At 39.7% G+C, this 19,933-nt stretch overlaps 1 protein-coding gene across 2 annotated transcripts in view; it reads right to left on the minus strand.

Annotated features, from left to right (window-relative positions):
• Positions 1-2,085: 2,085 nt before the first annotated feature.
• The window catches only part of TMEM192 (transmembrane protein 192), a 28,597-nt gene continuing 10,749 nt past the window's right edge, over positions 2,086-19,933 (minus strand). For both annotated transcript variants that reach the window (XM_052654939.1, XM_052654938.1), the window contains exons 3-6: positions 15,916-16,180; positions 9,363-9,497; positions 3,278-3,380; positions 2,086-2,961 (exon numbers count right to left, since the gene is read on the minus strand). In XM_052654939.1, coding sequence (XP_052510899.1) covers positions 2,823-2,961; positions 3,278-3,380; positions 9,363-9,497; positions 15,916-16,180 — 642 coding nt within the window. In that variant the 3' untranslated portion in view covers positions 2,086-2,822. The remainder of the gene's footprint in view (positions 2,962-3,277; positions 3,381-9,362; positions 9,498-15,915; positions 16,181-19,933) is intronic.

Raw genomic sequence — 19,933 nt, forward strand, 5'->3', positions numbered from 1 at the left:
TGTGTGTGTATACATATACATTTGGCCTTGCTGTGCAGCTTGTGGGATCTTCATTCCCTGATCAGGGATTAAACCTGGGCTCTCAGTAGTGAAAGCAAAGAGCCCTAATCATTGGATCTCCAGGGAATTCCCGAGTCTGGGTATATTAAAATTCCCTCAAGATACTCCTGGCTTTCATCCGATGTACTTTAGGGATCTATTTGTGTCAGTCCCACCAAGGCTGCAGGGACAGAATCCAGCCTGTAGTTGAAGAGTACATGGCAAAAGTACCCCAAACAAATTAGAAAATATTCCAAACAAATATAAACTGAAGACTATCCTGATATAGAAAGGAAGATCATGTTTGTTAAGAAAAAGAATATCCAAAAAAAAAGAAAAAGAATATCCTAGGAGAATAATAAGCGAAAGACTTACACATGTCTATCATAAAAGATTTGTAAAAGGACAAAGAATGAAAAAAAAAAATTCAACCTCATTAATATTCAAAGAAATGCAGTAAATCATGATGCTACTGTCATTTGAAATACAATTTTCAAATTAACAATATAGAAACACATCACAGATATAAACATACACACACATGATAAAATGTTACTCCACCTGCCTTTGTTCATTCAGCACCATGTACTCTGCCACCCATTTTCCCATTCCACGCTGACAGTCTGATCCTCCTGAAACTAAAACCAACTGCCACTTCCTTGCCTAGAACTCTTTAGCCGGACCCATTCCAGCACAGGCCCCTTGGCCTACAAGGTCAGGGTGCCCAGAATCTTGGTTGTTCCTCCTCCCAGTCCTGCCTCACACTTTGCGCTCAAGTTAATACACAGCACGTATGGTCATCAGTAGCTGTCGCACTTCTTGTTTGCTCATGAATTTCCCTGGAATTCCTAAAGATTTGTCCTCCCCCCTCCCCGCCAGAGAATCCTCTGACCTGGAGCGCCTATGGTATCTTGGGGCTGCTGCCATCATCTCACATAGCACAGAGCCTGGAAATCCTAATCCTCTCCTTAGAGTGTAAGTTTTAAACTAGGACTGTCTCACTAAATTTTCTATCCATGGTGCTAGCACAGTGTCTCTGGTGCATAGAATGATTAATATTTAAACTGTTTTGTTCATTCTTTTTAAAATTTCTTTTATTGTTTGAAATGTTCAGCATTCTGTTTAGAAAAGTGTGTTGGTGATTATACAGATATCTCATCAGAACTTGAGTGTTCTAACTTTTAAACTATACTTTTCTCTGTAAACCAAAGTTCATCTCATAACCTTAGAAATTGATGAGAGATACAAATTGAATTTTAAAAATAAATGAGCATTAATCACCTACCACCAGTGCTTTCCTTAAGGAAAACAGCTAAAGGCAAAAGCTCTCCAGGGCACGGAGACAAATTTCCACACAATGCAATGGCTTTGAGACATACAAAAAGGAAGGGAAAAACAAAAAAAAGGGAGGAAGAGAAAGTCAGGAAACCTGGATTCAATTTTAACTTTAAAAATACAATTTTGGCTTTAGTTTGTGAATGCTGTCATTTTGGGGGACTCAATGGGGTTGACTGCAAGTGACAAGCAATCAATCACCTGTCCTCAACAGAAAATTCTGAGTGCTCTGAAAGGGCTGTATCTGAAGGAAACAGACATTTGCCATTTCATAAGTATGGTATGATCCACTGAAGACATTCCTTGTCAAACAGTTATGTATAGCTCAAAGATTTTTAAATCAAATATTCATTATTCAGCTAAATACAAAAAAGATTTTTAGCAGCATATGTAATCACAAATATCTCCTCTCTCATGTTAAGCATTCAACAAAGAAGTTTGCTGAGGCAGCATGGAAAGGTGCCAAAAGCAAACTGATAAATGAAAAGGGCAAAGTAGGAAAAATGGAGAAAAAAATGCCATTTACACATAAAAACGCTTCATTTTATCTGAAGAATTAGATATGTTTAATATCTGTATATAAACAGTTAATACTTTTTTTTCCCATCATAATTTTTAAGTATAATCCAAGACTAAAAAAAAAGTTCTTTTTTTTCTTTCAGACAAACTTAAAGCCACAGAAGACTCCTTTTAAATCAGTGAACTTATTGATTCAATGACAACTGGTCAATACTGAAACAGCAATCTCTCAAAGAAGGGTCAAAGTAAAGAAAGAGAAAGCCTAGTCTTCTCCATTTCAGCTGCTGCCAATCACAGGCCCTGCTGCTGCCACAGGCAGCACTGGTTGGCCTAACACTGGTCCAAGTAAACTTCAAATCTTACTTCTGGAGGATGGAAAACTGTAAGGTTTGGAAGGTAAATCACCTAGTGGAAAATTCTTTATAAAAACTATAAGGGCCAAGGATATCCAATACCACAGAAGCATATAAATGCATAGGCTCCATGGAAAAAACCACTAAGCATGAGAAATGATGACTTCTCTCACCTGTATAAAAGTGGGAAAAACTCATTTGATCAAAACCCCATTTTAAGTAGGTTGTCATGTCAGACTTTCTTTACAAAAGACAAATTATCACCAGGTTTCAAAGAGTATGGAAGAAGTGTTGGCCAAGGAGATGTTTAAACTACACTTTGACCTAGGATAAACCAAGTGGTTAAATAATTTCAAAACATGCAAAAGATATATTTTCCATGAGTTATCAAGGCTCTTCAAAGTGCCTTTCAAATGATCCATGAGTCCTACTTGTTAAACAGTCACACAGGTGAGAATCAGATTCAGGTTTCCAACAGAAACTGTAGAATGTTACTTGGCAAAGCTGCAATCTCCTGTGACACCTTGTCAGGGAGTTGATCAGTCTTAAGTGACTCTGGTTCCTCTGGAATTGCTGTCAAATCCCACTTGGCTGCGAGCCGAGGTCAGAGGACGAGACGGCCAGCAGCCGCTGACTGAGGAGCGCGTTGTGCCGCTTCAGGTACACTATGATGTCTCCCTGCTTCTCCACAAGCTCCTCCAGGCTCGAGAGTGGCCTGCATAGAACCAAGGTGGCCATGGTTACACACGTTCACCAACAGTCTCTGCTAATGGAGCCCTACTACTTTTCAGTAAAGCATATTACATTTGTTATTTTTCTTAGACATCATAAGCCAAAGCAATATCCCCAAATGAGATTCTTTCTTTAGACTTAGTTTCACCACAGCTGAGAGGAAAGAAACAAATCAAACACAGTTGTAAACATATTCTAACATATGCAGAGTCCTAAACTCCAAGCATCAGAATGGTCTCTAGATTTTTAGATGGAAAAACTTTTAATTCTCTTTCTCTACTCTTTCACTCTGCACATACCTGAATCCAGTCTCCGAGGTAATATTGTTGGAGTAAGCATAGATTTTTTCTTCTTCAAGTACATCAGGCTGTGGCTTGGCTTTATTAAATTTTTGAATTTTCACTAAAATAAGAAAGTCATTATTATCAGGTTATCCAATCACAAAAAATTTTCTAATTCCATTTATTCAAATTACATTAGGAATTGCCTATTCTTTCCAAATAAAATGTAAAAAAAAAAAAAGCACTTCATAAAGTGAATACACAAAAATGGGAAAAATTGACTAAAATGGAATGGAAATGCTGATGCAGAGAGGCAGGAGTAGAATCAGGAAACAGCCATCAGTGGTCACTGCCAGGAAGTGAAGACACCTATATAGAGGAGCCAGAGTTTGATGACCTGGAGACCACTGATGAACTTGAAGCCCTAATCCCAACATGACTGTCCTTGGAGACAGTACCTTTGGTGAAGTAATCAAGGTAAAAACAAATGGGATTGCTGATCTGATACATGAAGAGACACCAGGGATACACGTACACAGAGCCAAGGCCACATAAGAACACAGTGAGAGGGCAGCCACCTATATCCCAAGGGAGAGGCCTCAGGATAGTCATCCTTGCCCCCCCACCCAATCTCAGATGTCCAGTCTCCAGAACTGAATAAGTTTATGTGTCTTTGTCATCGAGTTCTAGAAGCCCCAGAAGACTAATGCCACTGGGAGAAGTCAGCTGGAAAGACAAGGCTGCTGCTCCCAACCTCATATCTGTCTACACACCTGCATGTCTGAATAACAGCCACTGTCCAGGCACCTACTCCAACTGCATAACAACCCCGGGACATGGCCGGAATGAGTACTCCCACCAGAGATGGTACAAGGAGACAGAGGCTGAGGCAGGTCTCTGTGACAGGCAGTGACTGCCCTTGAGAATTATTTCTGCAGCTCGAAATGGGTGGAGTATTCAGCATGTGTGGAGGGGAGAGGAGGTGAGTTAGGCCCTGGCACAATTTTTAAAAACTCCACAGGATTCTTTCCTTTCCCATAATAACCCTTGAGATATAATTTACATATGATGCAGTTCACATGTAATTCCTTTACTGTGTACAATTCAATGGTTCAATACATTCAAAGTGTTGTGCAACTATCTCCACCATCAATTTTAGAACATCTTACCACCCCAAAAAGAAGCTTGGGTTCCTTGAGCAGTCATTCTTCATGTAGCCCAGCCTCTAGGACTAGGCAACACTTACACATTCTCTTTCTCTATAGATGTGCCTGTTCTGGTCATTTCAAGTATTATAGAATCATATAATATTTATGACTGCTTTTCCTGTGGGCACAATGCTTTCAAGCTTCACTCCATGTACTCCTTTTTTTGTGCCTGAACACTATCCTCTGTATAGACAGACCATCATTTGTTGGTCTAGTCATCACTTTATGCCTTTGGGGTTGTTCCTACTTGTGTGTGTGTGTGTGTTAGTTGCTCAGTGGTATCTGACTTTTTGCAACCCCAGGGGCTGTAGCCTGCCAGGTTCTTCTGTCCATCGAATTATCCAGGCAAGAATACTGGAGTGGGTTGCCATTCCCTTCTCCAAAGGATCTTCCCAATCCATACTATAAATAATGCCACTTGGAACACAAAGTATAGAAGTAGGCAGATACCCAGAAGTACATGTGCTGAGTCATATGTTCAATCTGTCATGGAACCAACCAGAACCCACAGATGATTTTCATGTGACTCTCAGCTGAGAACAAGGCAAAAGAAGCTTAAGCAATGAAGCTAAAGAGAAATGTGGGAAGGTTAGGAGATATGCAGAGGGTTCACCAGAAAGGACCAGAAGAAGTGAGATGCCAAAAGAACGAAGTGAGAGAATGTAATGAGAAGCCCTTGACTTTCAGGAGATGGTCAAGAGAATTAGAAATGAGAAGCCTCTCACACAAAAACAGACACATAGATCAATGCAGCAGGATAGAGAGCCCAGAAATAAACCTACACACTTATGATCAATTAATCTATGACAAAGGAGGCAAGAGAATACAATAGAGAAAAGAAAGTTTGAACTTCAACAAGATGGGCTGGGAAAACTGGACAGCTACATGTAAAAAATAAAATTATAACATTCTCTAACACCATATGCAAAAATAAACTCAAAATGGATTAAAGATCTAAATGTAAGGGTGGAAACTATAAAACTCCTAGAGGAAAACATAGGTAGCATGCTGCTAAGCTGCTAAGTCATTTCAGTTGTGTCCGACTCTGTGCGACCCCATAGACGGCAGCCCACCAGGCTTCCCCATCCCTGGGATTCTCCAAGCAAGAACACTGGAGTGGGTTGCCATTTCCTTCTCCAATGCATGAAAGTGAAAAGTGAAAGTGAAGTCACTCAGTCGTATCCAACTCCCCGAGACCCCATGGACTGCAGCCTACCAGGCTTCTCGGTCCATAGGATTTTTCAGGCAAGAGTACTGGAGTGGGGTGCCATTCACAACAATTTTGGGGGGATCTATCTCTTACAGTAATGGAAATAAAAGCAAAAATAAACAAATGGAACATAATTAAACTTAAAAGCTTTTGCACAGCAAAGGAAATGATAAACAAAAAAAGAAAACCTAAAGAATGGGAGAAAATATTTCCAAACCAAACCATGACACCAACAGGGATTAATTTCAGTTCATACAGTTCAATATCAAAAAAACAAACAACCCAAACAAAAATAGGCAAAATTCCTAAATAGACATGTCTCCAAGAAGACGTCAAAATGATCAACAGACATGAAAAGATACTTAGCATCACTAATTAGAGAAATGCAAATCAAAACTATAATGAAGTATTGCCTCACCCCAGTCAGAACAGCCATCATCAAAAAGTCTACAAATAATAAATGCTGGAGAGGGTGTGGAGAAAAGGGAACCCTCTCACACTATTGGTGGGAATGTAAATTGGTGCAGCCACTATGGGAAACAGTATGCTGCTGCTGCTGCTAAGTCGCTTCAGTCGTGTCCGAATCTGTGCAACCCCAGAGACAGCAGCCTACCAGGCTCCCCCGTCCCTGGGATTCTCCAGGCAGGAACACTGGAGTGGGTTGCCATTTCCTTCTCCAATGCATGAAAGTGAAAAGTGAAAGTGAAGTCACTCAGTTCTGTCTGACTCCTAGCGACCCCATCCATGGGGTCCTCTGTCCACAGGATTTTCCAGGCAAGAGTACTGGAGTGGGTTGCCATTGCCATCTCCGATGGGAAACAGTACGGAAGTTTATTAAAAAACTAAAAACAGTTACCACATGACCCAAAAATCCCATTCCTAGGCATATATCTGGAAGAAAAACATGGTTTGAAAGGGTACATCCACCTCAATGTTCATTGCAGCACTGTTTACAATAGACAAGACATGGAAGCAACCTACATCTTCACTGACGGAGGAAAAGATGTGATGCATATATACAATGGAATACTGCTGCTGCTGCTGCTGCTGCTGCTAAGTCGCATCAGTCATGTCCGACTCTGTGCAACCCCATAGACTGCAGCCCACCAGGCTCCTCCATCCCTGGGATTCTCCAGGCAAGAATACTGGAGTGGGTTGCCATTTCCTTCTCCAATGGAATACTAGTCAGTCATTAAAAAGAATGAAATAATGCCATTTGTGGCAACATGGATGGATCTAGTGATTATCATACTGAGTGAAATAAGTCAGAGAAAGACAAATATATGATATCACTTATATATGGAAACTAAAATATGATGCAAATGAACTTATTTACAAAACAGAAATAGACTCAGAGACACAGAAAACAAACTAGGATTTCCGAAGGGGAAATGGGGTGCAGAGGGAGGGATAAATTAGGAGTTTGGAATTAACAGATATACACTACCATACATAAAATAGATAAACAATGAAGACTTACTATATGGCATAAGGAACTATATTCAATATCTTATAATAACTTATAATGGAAGAGAATCTTAAAAAGAATATATATATATCTGAATCACTTTGCTGTACACCTGAAACTAACACAACATTGTGAATCACCTACACTTCAGTGAAAAAAAAAAAAGACATGAATAGCCCCTTGGCTTCCAATGGCATAAGCACAGCACCCTCATCCAAGAGCAGATAGGGACTGAGCACTGGGTTCCACCATGAAGGCTGGGAGAGTTCAGCAAAAAGATGAGGCCACCAAGGGGGCAGGCAGGATCCCAAGAAGCCAGGGTCCCAGGGCAAGTAAAGAATACATCTCGAGGAGGGAGCAAACCACCATGTCCAGTGCCACTTTGGAGATGAAGGATGAGACCTGACTGTCCCAGGAGGTTTGCTCCTGAATTGGAGTTATGTTCATATGGCATCTCCTTATAATCTTTTATGTTTTCTTCCACATAAAAACTCCTACATAAATGGAGAAACTTGGAACAAGTTTAAGTTTCTTGAACTTGGGAACAGAAATAACACTTAACAGGGTACTAAAATAAAAGTTAAGAGGCAGAAATAAAACACGTAGCTCGACGATATAACAATGTCCAACTATCAGACTCATCTTTGTAGGTTTTGTTTTTCCTGAAGATGTTCCCCTTTTTAAATTTAAGTATAGCTGATTTACAATGTTGTGATAGTTTCTGCTGTTTGTGGTTTTTAAAATAAGCTGCATGCAGTCAGCATTTTACAGATCGCAGCCCAGGCAACACCATGAGTGCAATCTACATAGAACAATAAATCTTCTACTCTTTCTTTCTGCTACAATAAGCCCAGGAGAGCTCTCACTAAACTGCAGGATGTGGGACATGGGCCTGCTGCCCTTACACTCCTTTCCTCCCGAGCTGAAGCCAGAACATCAGGACTGCTAGAAGACTGGTAACTGAGTAGCATTTTTTGAAGCTTGGATTGTTTCTAAACAAATGGTGAGCCAATCAAATCACAAAGCTTTTAAGTTTCATGTTCCTAATTTTTTCCAACAGAGGCAGTCCAGTGCTCAGTGAAAAAGTCCATCTGTATTTCCAGAGATTAACTACTTTACTACAGACAAGTCAGTCAAGTTTAGGTTAGAATTAGTGTATCAAAGAATTATGTCATGAAGAGTTACTATTCACATTACCAAAACTAGATATCTTTTAAATCTTTTTAATATAGGGAGGAAAAATGTATGTTAACCTTAAATTTTTTGTGATACACTTCAGTGTATCATAACAAAAGCAATATTTGCCCTAGAAGTCTCAATCAGAGGCACAAAATAGTAAAATGGAACATGAGTTTTGGTCCATGTGACTTTTCCTTCATAACTGAAGAATTATCTCTTTCAAATAGGACAGATAGGGTATTTTATTGTCACAAAACAACTGTTGATCAATAATACCAAATTAGCTGCATTACAGATTTTGGTGCATGTCAATATTGCAACAGGAATGAAATCTTGATTTCTATCAGCTTTGGATTTTTTTCTCTTCAAGAATCCTTCCACCTATTTTTCCTGTTAACATACTTGAAGCTTATTTAATTTTACCCCTCAGACTTTTGAGAGACAGCTAGCTGTACAGAGCAATCCTTAGACAATTCTAAATTTAGAAAGAAGTAGATTCTTAAATGGTTTATCAAAAACAAGTTTGGTTTAAATACAGTTTTCAGGTACTAACTTATTTACTTTCATTTTTTATTAAGATTTTGACCCCACCAGCACCTGGGATCTTAATTTCTGGATGAGGGATAGAACCCATGCCTCTGCAGTGGAAGTTAAAGAGTCTTAACCAGCATGACTGCCAGACAAGTCCTACATTTTGTTATTTTCTAATTTAAAGCCAGACTTACATCTCAGTTGCCTTTGAGGACACAGAATTTATGGATTTATCATTTCTGTTTTTTAATGAAAAGCCTTCACTCTATTTAATAAGAATTTTTGATGACATAAATCTAGAAATATGACTCACTGGTATGTTCCTAGTGGTTTGAAATTAGAGGAGTTTGGATGTGGTCAGCAATGAGAGACATGGGTGCTCAGTAGGGTCTCAGCCACATAGAAAAGCTTTCATGCCAGAAAGGTAAACAGGCTGGACTTCAGATGGGGATGGGACCTGCAGTTAAAGACCTTTCTCAGTTCTAACAGGCTCATTGTCATGCTCACCTGTGTACACAAGCAGGCACGTCAGGGAACAGATCAGCTCCAGGGCCAGGGTGGCCAAAATGAGGTTCAGGTACCATGTGCTGGGCTCAGGGAAGGAGTGCTGCAGGCAGAGGAGAAGGAGGAGTGCCGTGCTGCCTGCGGGGAAGAGATGTACACAGGTAGGGGCACAGCCGGGGTCCAAGCACCCCGGCCACCACCACAGCAGGGGCATGCACCCCCAGTTATTTGGCAAGAAGGAAGTTAGAGGATGGAAATCGAACACAAATAAACAACACTGCCAAAAGTAAATGATGTCCATAACACAAATAGAGAAGAATCTGGACTTTCTTAAAACTCAAGGAGCAAGTTTCTACAAGGACCCAGTGGCCCCTTCTGGTCATGCACCACAGTCAAGGGCAGGGCGAGGGTCCAGAAAAACCCAGGACACGCTGCTGACCTTGGACAGATGATCCAACATCTCTACTTACTGTGACATATGGGTTGATGGTACCTTCCTCACAGAGCTGCTGTGAGGAGTAAATAAGTTTGTGTGTGAAAAACACTTAGAATGATGCCTAGCCTGTGAGTATTCAATAAATATGAGCTGTTCCCCCCTGCTCAGATATCCATTATTTATTTTTGAAGATCATTTTAACTTCATCCTATACTTTTATTTTGAAGACTGTCAAAGAAAAGTTTGGGCTTCCCAGGTGGCTCAGTGGTAAAGAATCAGCCTGCCAATTCAGGAGCTGGAGGAGTTGTGAGTTTGATCTTCAAGTTGGGAAGATCCCCTGGTAAAGGAACTGGTAACCCACTCCAGTATTCTTCTCTGGAGGATTCTGTGGACAGAGGAGCCTGGAGGGCTGCAGTCCACGGGGTCACAAAGAGTTGGATGTGACTGAGCATGCACATGCATCAAAGAAAAGTTTAGGGGCAGAAATCATTCTTATAGTGTTTTATCTTAGAATTTCCTAAAACTAACACATTTATCTAAATCTGATCAGGGCTGGAGAGATGCTTATTTGACTTACCTTCTATTTCTTGGTACAATGGGGTTATTTTGAGCCATGATTTTAAATAACCTATCAGAAGTCTCTCTACACAAAGCAATAGTCTAGCACAAATCCCTAAGGCCTCTCCTTACACTCACAAATGTCAGTGTCTTAGCATGTTGACCAAGAGCTCAATTTATAAATTAGCTTTATGTACAAGGAAAATTTAATTTTACAGCTTTAGGAAGAGGAAAAAACTAGAGGAAAACCTCTGCAGGGAAAGTGAACACAGTTTCCAAAGGATTTTTGATATCCTGAGAAGGCCTGTGTCAGCAAGGTGGCAGGACATGGGGTGAACCTGTAGGCAGCAGCAGAGACTGCTGAAGTAAGACATTCTCCTGATAACAAACACTGTAGACACGAGAGCACCCCACCCACTCTGCCCATGTTTCAGTGAAGGGTTAAGTTTTCAAATCAATCAAAAAAACAACTAAACGTGCAACTTGTTCTGTAGCTAGTAATATTTGAAAGAGTTCAAGATTAAGGAAGGAGAAGAGAAAAATCAGATAAATACTTTCAGCTTACTGGAAGGAAACCAAAGCCCTTTTTCCCATCTCCACAAAATAAAGTCAAATCAATTTATTTTTCTCTCTGCAGAGAAAAACAAGTGTCAAGATGAAGCTAAACAATACCCAGAAATACTATCATAGGCCAAAAAAAAAGAATGGTTACACCCTTCAGATTAACTGGAAGTTCTATATCCTCATAGATTTATGTTCTTTTTCTTCAAATTAGAAAAAATATATATTTAAAGAAAATAGAAACAGAGTAAACATCTGCCCCAATCTCTTGGATTTTCTGCTTCCTTATATAAGCAACTTGAAAGTGAAGCCTTCTGTGATTGTTTAGAAACAGGTTGTGATTAAGGGTCATACATGTAGCAATAATTTCAAAGTCAAAAGAAAGGCAAAAAATGGCTAGAAAATGGAAGCAACCTAGATGTCCAACAGCAGATGAATGGATAAGAAAGTTGTGGTACATATACACAATGCAATATTACTCAGCTATTAAAAAGAAGGCATTTCAATCAGTTCTAATGAGGTGGATGAAACTGAAACCTATTATACAGAGTGAAGTAAGTCAGAAAGAAAAACACCAATACAGTATATTAACACATATATATGGAATTTAGAAAGATGGTAATGATGACCCCATATGCGAGACAGCAAAAGAGACACAGATGTAAAGAACAGACTTTTGGACTCTGTGGGAGAAGGGGAGGGTGAGATGATTTGAGAAAACAGCATTGAAACATGTATATTATCATATATGAAATAGATCACCAGTCCAAGTTTGATACATGAGACAGCTGCTCAGGGCTGGTGCACTGGGATGACCCAGAGGGATGGGATGGTGAGGGAGGAGGCAGGGGGGTTCAGGATGGGGGACATATGTGCATCCATGGCTGATTCATGTCAATGTATGGCCAAAACCACCACAATACTGTAAAGTAATTAGCCTTCAATTAAAATAAATTAATTAAAAAAAAAGATTAGACAATCTCTTGGTGATTTCAATACTATTTCCAGACCAGCACTGGAGAAACTGAACATACAGTCAGCATACAGGTCAGTATATAGACAAGATTCCACTTTTGCTTTGTCACAGGCACAGAGTATAAGTGACATCTTCTGGCCAAAAACAAGCACTGCACATTAGCCATGAAGTGAAAGTGAAGGTCACTCAGCCCTGTCCAATTCTTTGGGACCCCATGGACTATACAATCCACGGAATTTCCAGGCCAGAATACTGGAGTGGGTAGCCTTTCCCTTCTCAAGGGGACCTTCTCCCCCAGGAATCGAATACAGGTCTCCTGCATTGCAGGCAGAATCTTTATCAGCTGAGCCACAAGGGAAGCCAAAGAATACTAGAATGGGTAGCCTATCTTCTCTTCAGGGGATCTTCCAAACCCAGGGATTGAACCAGGGTCTCCTGCATTGCAGGTGGATTCCTTACTGAGCTATCAGGGAAGCCCACACATGAGCAGTAGAAAGCAGAAACAGCTCTTCCTCTGGAGAAGGAGTTAAGGCCACCCCCTTGGAGATGTATCAGGACTAGTCATCCCACTACAATGCTTCTTTCTCTGCAATCCCTGGGCCCTCCACCCCCACTGAGAACCTCACTGAGCAGATGAACTTGCAGCCTGACTTTTAAGAAAAGGCACTACAGAATACAGAAGAAAAAAAAATTAAATTCTATAGAGCTGTTTTTCTGTGAAAAGATTAATTTCTAATTTGGCTTCAAAATGTTTAATCATTTATTCTGGACTCAAATTGAAACAGAGGGCTTTTTTTAAAAAAAAAAAAAAAGGGTAGAAACTTTGACAATTAGGCAAAAATACATGAGAGTTCAAATTAATTCCATTAAGCCTTTAAAATGTCTGCAGCAATAAAGAAAAGCAGGTAGGCATATGTTCAAAGTCCTCGATGGACTTTCTGATCTTGCATTCATAAATTGCTTTCCACATTTCTGTTTTAAATAATACATCTTATTATAAAACAGTCTCTCTCTTACTGCAAGAAAAGCATTATGCTGTTGTTTAGTCACGAAGTTGTGTCCGACTCTTTGTGATGCTATGGAGCCTCTGTCCATGGGCTTTCCCAGGAAAGGATATTGCAGTGGGTAAGAAAAGCATGAAGCTTCGTGTAAAATAAAACAACTCTCTCTTATCCTACAAGTATAAACTAGCATCAGCTTTATATCTCCTTGAGATAAACAAGACTGCTAGTAGCAAGAGCAATGAAGGGAGTCACATTTCACCCAGGCCTTCCTTGCTCACAATTAAGTGGACAGACAGTGCCACAGTAAAATATGCCTTTTTGTCATAAAGGTTGTTTTAAGCTGATTAGTTTTAAGAAATGGTAGACAAAGATGAAGTTCTGAAAACCAACTAGGGGTTAGCTTTTATGAGAGGCATTTACATTTATAAGGGAAATCTCCATTGATAAGGTGATATCCCTCTATATATCAGGATGAAATAACAGAGCCTTCCTAAGTGAACAAAGCAAAGAAATAGAGGAAAATAATAGAATGGGAAGACTAGAGATCTCTTCAAGAAAATTAGAGATATCAAGGGAACATTTCATGCAAAGATGGGTACAATAAAGGATAGAAACAGTATGGACCTAAAAGAAGCAGAAGATATTAAGAAGAGGTGGGAAGAATACACAAAAGAACTATACAAAAAAGATCTTAATAACCCAGACAACCATGCTGGTGTGATCACTCACCAGGAGACAAACATCCTGGAATGTGAAGTAAAGTGGGGCTTAGAAAACATCACTACAAACAAAGCTACTGAAGGTGATGGAATTCCAGCTGAGCTATTTCAAATCCTAAAAGATGATGCTGTTAAAGTGCTGCACTCAATAAGCGAGCAAATTTTGGAAAACTCAGCAGTACCAACAAGACTGGAAAAGGTCAGTTTTCATTCTAATCCTGAAGAAGGACAATGCTAAAGAATGCTCAAACTACTGCATAATTGCACTAATTTCACATGCTAGCAAGGTCATGCTCAAAATTCTCCAAGCTGGGCTTCAACAGTATGTGAACCAAAAACTTCTAGATGTACAAGCTGGATTTAGAAAAGGCAGTGGAACCAGAGATCAAATTGACAACATCCGCTGGATCGTAGGAAAAGCAAGAGAATTCCAGAAAAACATCTACTTCTGCTTCATTTTGTACTCTAAAGCCTTTGACTGTGTGGATCACAACTGTGGAAAATTCTTAAAAGAGATGAGGATACCAGACCACCTTACCTGCCTCCTGAGGAACCTGTATGCAGGTTAAGAGGCAACAGTTGAACCGCACATGGAACAACAGACTGGTTCCAAGTTGGGAAAAGAGTATACAAGGCTGTATATTGTCACCTTGCTTATTTAATTTATATGCAGAGCACATCATATGAAATGCCAGGCTGGATGAAGCACAAGCTGGAATCAAGATTGCAGGGAGAAATATCAGTAACCTCAGATATGCAGATGATACCACCATTATGGCAGAAAGTGAAGAGGAACTAAAGAGCCTCTTGATGAAAGTGAAAGAGGAGAGTGAAAAAGCTGGCTTAAAACTCAACATTCAAAAAACTAAGATCATGGTATCCGGTCCCATCACTTCATGGGAAATAGATGGGGAAAAAAATGTAAACAGTGAGAGACTTTATTTTCTTGGGCTCCAAAATCACTGCAGATGGTGACTGCAGCCATAAAATTAAAAGATGCTTGCTCCTTGGAAGTAAAGCTATGACAAACCTAGATAGTATATTAAAAAGCAGAGACATCACTTTGCCAATAAATGTCTGTATAGTCAAAGCTATGGTTCTTCCAGTAGTCGTGTATGGATGTGAGAGTTGGAACATAAAGAATGCTGAGCACCAAAGAATTGATGCTTTCGAACTGTGGTGTTTGAGAAGACTCTTGAGAGTCCTTTGGACAGCAGGAGATCCAACCAGTAAATCCTGAAGGAAATCAACCTTGAATATTCATTGGAAGGACTGATGCTCAAACTGAAGCTCCAATACTCTGGCCACCTGATGTGAAAAGCCGACTCATCAGAAAAGATCTTGATGCTAGAAAAGATAGTAAGTAGGCAGAGAAGGGGATAACAGAGGACAAGATGGTTAGATGGCATCACTGACTCATTGGACATGAGTTGGAGCAAGCTCTGGGAGACAGTGAAGGACAGGGAAGCTAGTGTGCTGCAGTACATGGGGTCGCAAAGAGTTGGACACGACTAAGGGACTGAACAATAACAAAGACCACAATGACTCTAACTGTCTAGAAACTCTAATCATGGAGAAGGCAAGAAATCAACGGAAATCTGCTTAACAACCTTACCATTGCTTATTGCGCTTTTCCTGGTCACCTCTCAGAATTACTGCCCCCTGCAATCTTTCCCATCTTCTTTGGTCTTTAGCTGTAGATCTTATTGAAGTAGGTGGCTTAGGCCATTTTCAAGTCACTCAGTTCTCTTGGGTCTCTCTCTTGTATATTGTTGTTTAGTTGCTAACTGTGTCTGACTCTTTTGTGACCCCATGGACTATAGCCCACCAGACTCTTCTATAAATGGGATTTCCCAGGCAATCATACTGGAATGAGTTGCCATTTCCTTCTCCAGGAGTCTTCCAACCCAAGGACTGATTGCATCTCCTGCACTGGTAAACAAGTTCTTTACCACTGAGACACCAGGGAAGCATCTCCCTTGTATACAGGAAGTATAACGTTATTAAACTTGTTTTTTTTTTTTCCTTCTGTTAACCTGTCTTTTTTTGGTGGAATCTCAGCTAAAAACCTAGAAGGGAAGAGAAAATATTTTTCCTCCTCTATATAACAAATGCAGATTTCTAAGGGAAATACAAGAAAAATTTCAAGACATTAAGGTGATATGAATTTTAGTGGCCACATCACTCTCACAGAAACAACAGCATATATTTGATTATAAAACCAAACTTAACACCTTATTCTGCTGTCATTTATGCCACTCAAGCAAGCTGCCAAAGAGCTGAGTGAGACAACTGAACTTACCAGTGGAGTGTATCATCAGTGGAAGTCTTTTCAGATGTCTTGTTGACCGGTAGATCTTGTTATAGCCTCGGTTTCTTACTTTGCAATGGTGATACTGGATGTATCGTTCAAGAAGGAAATACAGAATCCACAAAATAACTTTTCCAAGGATTATGACTGTCTGAACTTTCAGTGGGTTGGTATAGTTTCCTGGGCACTTGTCCTCCATTGGATTGGGGTAAGAACAAAGCACACCTGTTAAAAATGCTAAAATAACAAACACAAGCTGGTAGAAAAGAAAACAGTAGGATTAACATTCAATATTTGGATTTAAGAAACAATAAGGTCCATGCCCAGCACATACTCTTATACCTGTGACTTTCACTATCCTATTTTTTATGAATTTAAAAATGGATTTTTGCTATTTTTACAAACTTTTTAAACAGATAACCTGGAGAAAATTTTGCAGAAAATTTGGGGAAAAAACAAATTCCAAATAAAAAAATAAAAACCACCCTAAATCCCATCTGCTAGAGATGAGTACTTCAATGTTAAATGCAGTTTCCTGTCCACTTCTTTTATTAAAAAGAGTAAAAACAATTAATTCAGCACCTCAAAAGTAACTAATAAACATCATGCATTAAAGTTTATTTCTAATTTCAGTTTTAAGAGAACTAAAATAATTGTCCAATTAGATTGACAAAATTTTAAAGACTGGTATCAAAATATGGGCAAACGGTCTTACAAAATGCTGACTGGTCTGGGATGTGTTGTTGAAAATAATTTGGAAATATCTTGACTGAGAAATTCTATCTTAAGGACCCAGTCACTCAGAAGTAAAAGCAGAAGTAAAAGATATTTTACTTCAGTTTTCTCTGTATTTTAAAAGAAAAAAATGTAAACTGCCCAAGTATATGTGTGTATCCAAAGCAGAATATTTGAATAAATTAAGGTATACCCACTCACATAATAGAATGTTATTCAGCTATAAAAGAATTAACTGAAGTTCTATCTATTAGTTTGGGTGGATATCTATGACATGTTAAGATTTAAAAACACTAATGTTTAAAGTAGTAGTTGAAAGTGCGGTCTCCAGACCAGTTAGAAATGCAAACTCTCAAGCCCCAAATCAACACCTCTGGGGGAGCAGCCAGCAGCCTGTGGTGTAATAAGCCTGTCAGGGGGTCTGATGTATGTTCAAGTTTGAGAAATGTTGTTTAGAAATAAATACTGTAGTGTCTATTTTTTTTTTTCTTGGAAATGGGAGACCTCCTTTTACAATGAGGTAATCTTTTTGTATATATTTGTATGAACTTAGACCATGGCATCCGTTCCCATCACTTCATGGGAAATAGATGGGGAAACAGTGGAAACAGTGTCAGACTTTATTTTTCTCGGGCTCCCAAATCACTGCAGATGGTGACAGCAGCGATGAAATTAAAAGACGCTTACTCCTTAGAAGAAAAGTTATGACCAACCTAGATACCATATCAAAAGCAGAGACATTACTTTGCCGACTAAGGTCCATCGAGTCAAGGCTCTGGTTTTTCCAGTAGTCATGTATGGATGTGAGAGTTGGACTGTGAAGAAGGCTGAGCGCCGAAGAATGGATGCTTTTGAACTGTGGTGTTGGAGAAGACTCTTGAGAGTCCCTTGGACTGCAAGGAGATCCAACCAGTCCATTCTGAAGATCAGCCCTGGGATTTCTTTGTAAGGAATGATGCTAAAGCTGAAACTCCAGTACTTTGGCCACCTCATGCAAAGAGTTGACTCATTGGAAAAGACTCTGATGCTGGGAGGGATTGGGGGCAGGAGGAGAAGGGGACAACAGAGGATGAGATGGCTGGATGGCATCACTGACTCAATGGACGTGAGTCTGAGTGAACTCCGAGAGTTGGTGATGGACAGGGAGGCCTGGTGTGCTGCAATTCATGGGGTCGCAAAGAGTCGGACATAACTGAGCGACTGAACTGAACTGAACTGAACAAAAGATACTGCAAGAAATACAACAAACTCTGAGATATATTTATTAACTCAGGGAGAAGGGGTGAAGCAGAGAAATGGGAAGATTATATCTCGGTATACTGTGTTTTACTTGTTGTAAGAGGAAGTATTATTCTGTAATATTTTGAAAAATCATATTAAAGAAAATTTTAAATATTGTCATTAGCATCCATCACCAAGCAGGCACCTATCACCAAGCAGGGAGTCTTATCATGTAATAAATCTATTTAAAATGTATGTGATTTGTCAAGAGTAGTAATATTTGCTATATTATGCACATCCTCATAAAGCAAAAGTGGAAAAGTCAACATACTCCCTCTACTGTAATGTACTGTACATTGAACCTAACTGAACCATTTTATACAAAGTAGCATATAAAGGCATTAATTTTTCTTGTTCTTTAACACAAGATTATCTTAGTCCTAAAATTAGGGCAATCAGTGCCATAATAGCAAAGGCAGGCAATTTTTTTTAAGTGTTGTGTACATGTATGTGTATGTATGTATCACATACATAAAAAGTATGAATACAAAATACACAAAAAGGCACCAGGAAAGAAGTGCTTCAGCTGCTGTCTGGAAATTAGGAAGTCATGGCAGAACCAGGCCACTTGCTAGATGTACAGAGGAGCACACGCGTACCTCTGTCCTCAATGCAGTCAGTTCTCTCACAGCGCACCTCACAGGAGCAGCAGCTGGGCCAGTCCTCAACCACGTCCACTCTCCTCATGAACACCCAAGAAGCGGCAAGATTTTGCCCTCTTTTGATTTTTCACATTTCAGCAAAGAGCAACTGCAGCCCCTGGTGCTTGAGACTGCAGTCTCAAAATGAGGAAGAGACTTGGAACAGAGCCCCCAGCGAGCCTCCAAGACCATCCATACATGTGTCTTGTTTTTATGATGCTGAACTTTACTTATTTCTTTTTATTGAGGAACATAACTGACATAACATTGTGTAAGTTTAATGTGTACAATGTGTTGATTTGAAAAATTCATATGTTGCGAAATGATGGCCACCATAGCTTTAGCCAATACCTGTATCATATCATATAATTACCGTTTCTTTTTTGTGGTAAGAGCAATTATTTAGTCTCCGAGCAACTTTGAAATTTATAATATTATAGTGTTGACTATAATCTCTATGCTACGCATTAGATCTCCAGGATTTATTTATCTTGTGGTTGACATGTTTTAAAAATCCCCAGACATTTGTAATTTTATCATATAAAACATGGGAAAACATTATACTGATTTCTCTGTTTAACATTATTTCCTAGGTGTAAATAAATTGATAAATGTCTGTCAACATATAGATTTATCTATATCTTTTTTGTTGTTTTTAGAACTGAAAAAGTAATACATGATATGGTAAAAAAAAATTTTCAAATAGTACAAAAGGTAAACATTAAAACATATTAGGTGTCCATTCCATTGAGGTGCTCAGTGCAACTAGTATTAAAAGGATGTCTGCTTCTGGAAATACTCTATTACAGAATACAGAATAAATGTTAAATGTTTCCAGTACCAATTCCAAGGGGGTGGGTGAGCAGGAGGCGAGCAAGCCTTTAACACCAGCTTTAACACCAGCTGCATGTACTACTGCTGCAGCTAAGTTGCTTTGGTCATGTCCGACTCTGTAAGACCCCGTAGCCCACCAGGCTCCCCTGTCCCTGGGATTCTCCAGGCAAGAACACTGGAGTGGGTTGCCATTTCCTTCTCCAACGCATGAAAGTGAAAAGTGAAAGTGAAGTCGCTCAGTCGTGTCCGACTCTTAGCGACCCCAGGTACTGGTGCCTACCAGGCTCCTCCATCCACAGGATTTTCCAGGCAAGAGTACTGGCGTGGGGTGCCATTCAACTCAATTCTGACACTATCTACCTGGTATATCCACTATCCACCTAAAATCACTTCCACTATCCACCGAGGTATCAGATTCCCTCAGTATCGGCCCAGTCCCACAAGACTACCCCCACTTCAGATGCTAATTGCAAGTCTAGCTTGTAACCAGTGTTTCTTACCCACTGGCTACAAATCAA

Source organism: Budorcas taxicolor, chromosome 17 (assembly GCF_023091745.1).
Source record: "Budorcas taxicolor isolate Tak-1 chromosome 17, Takin1.1, whole genome shotgun sequence".
NCBI lineage: Eukaryota > Metazoa > Chordata > Mammalia > Artiodactyla > Bovidae > Budorcas > Budorcas taxicolor.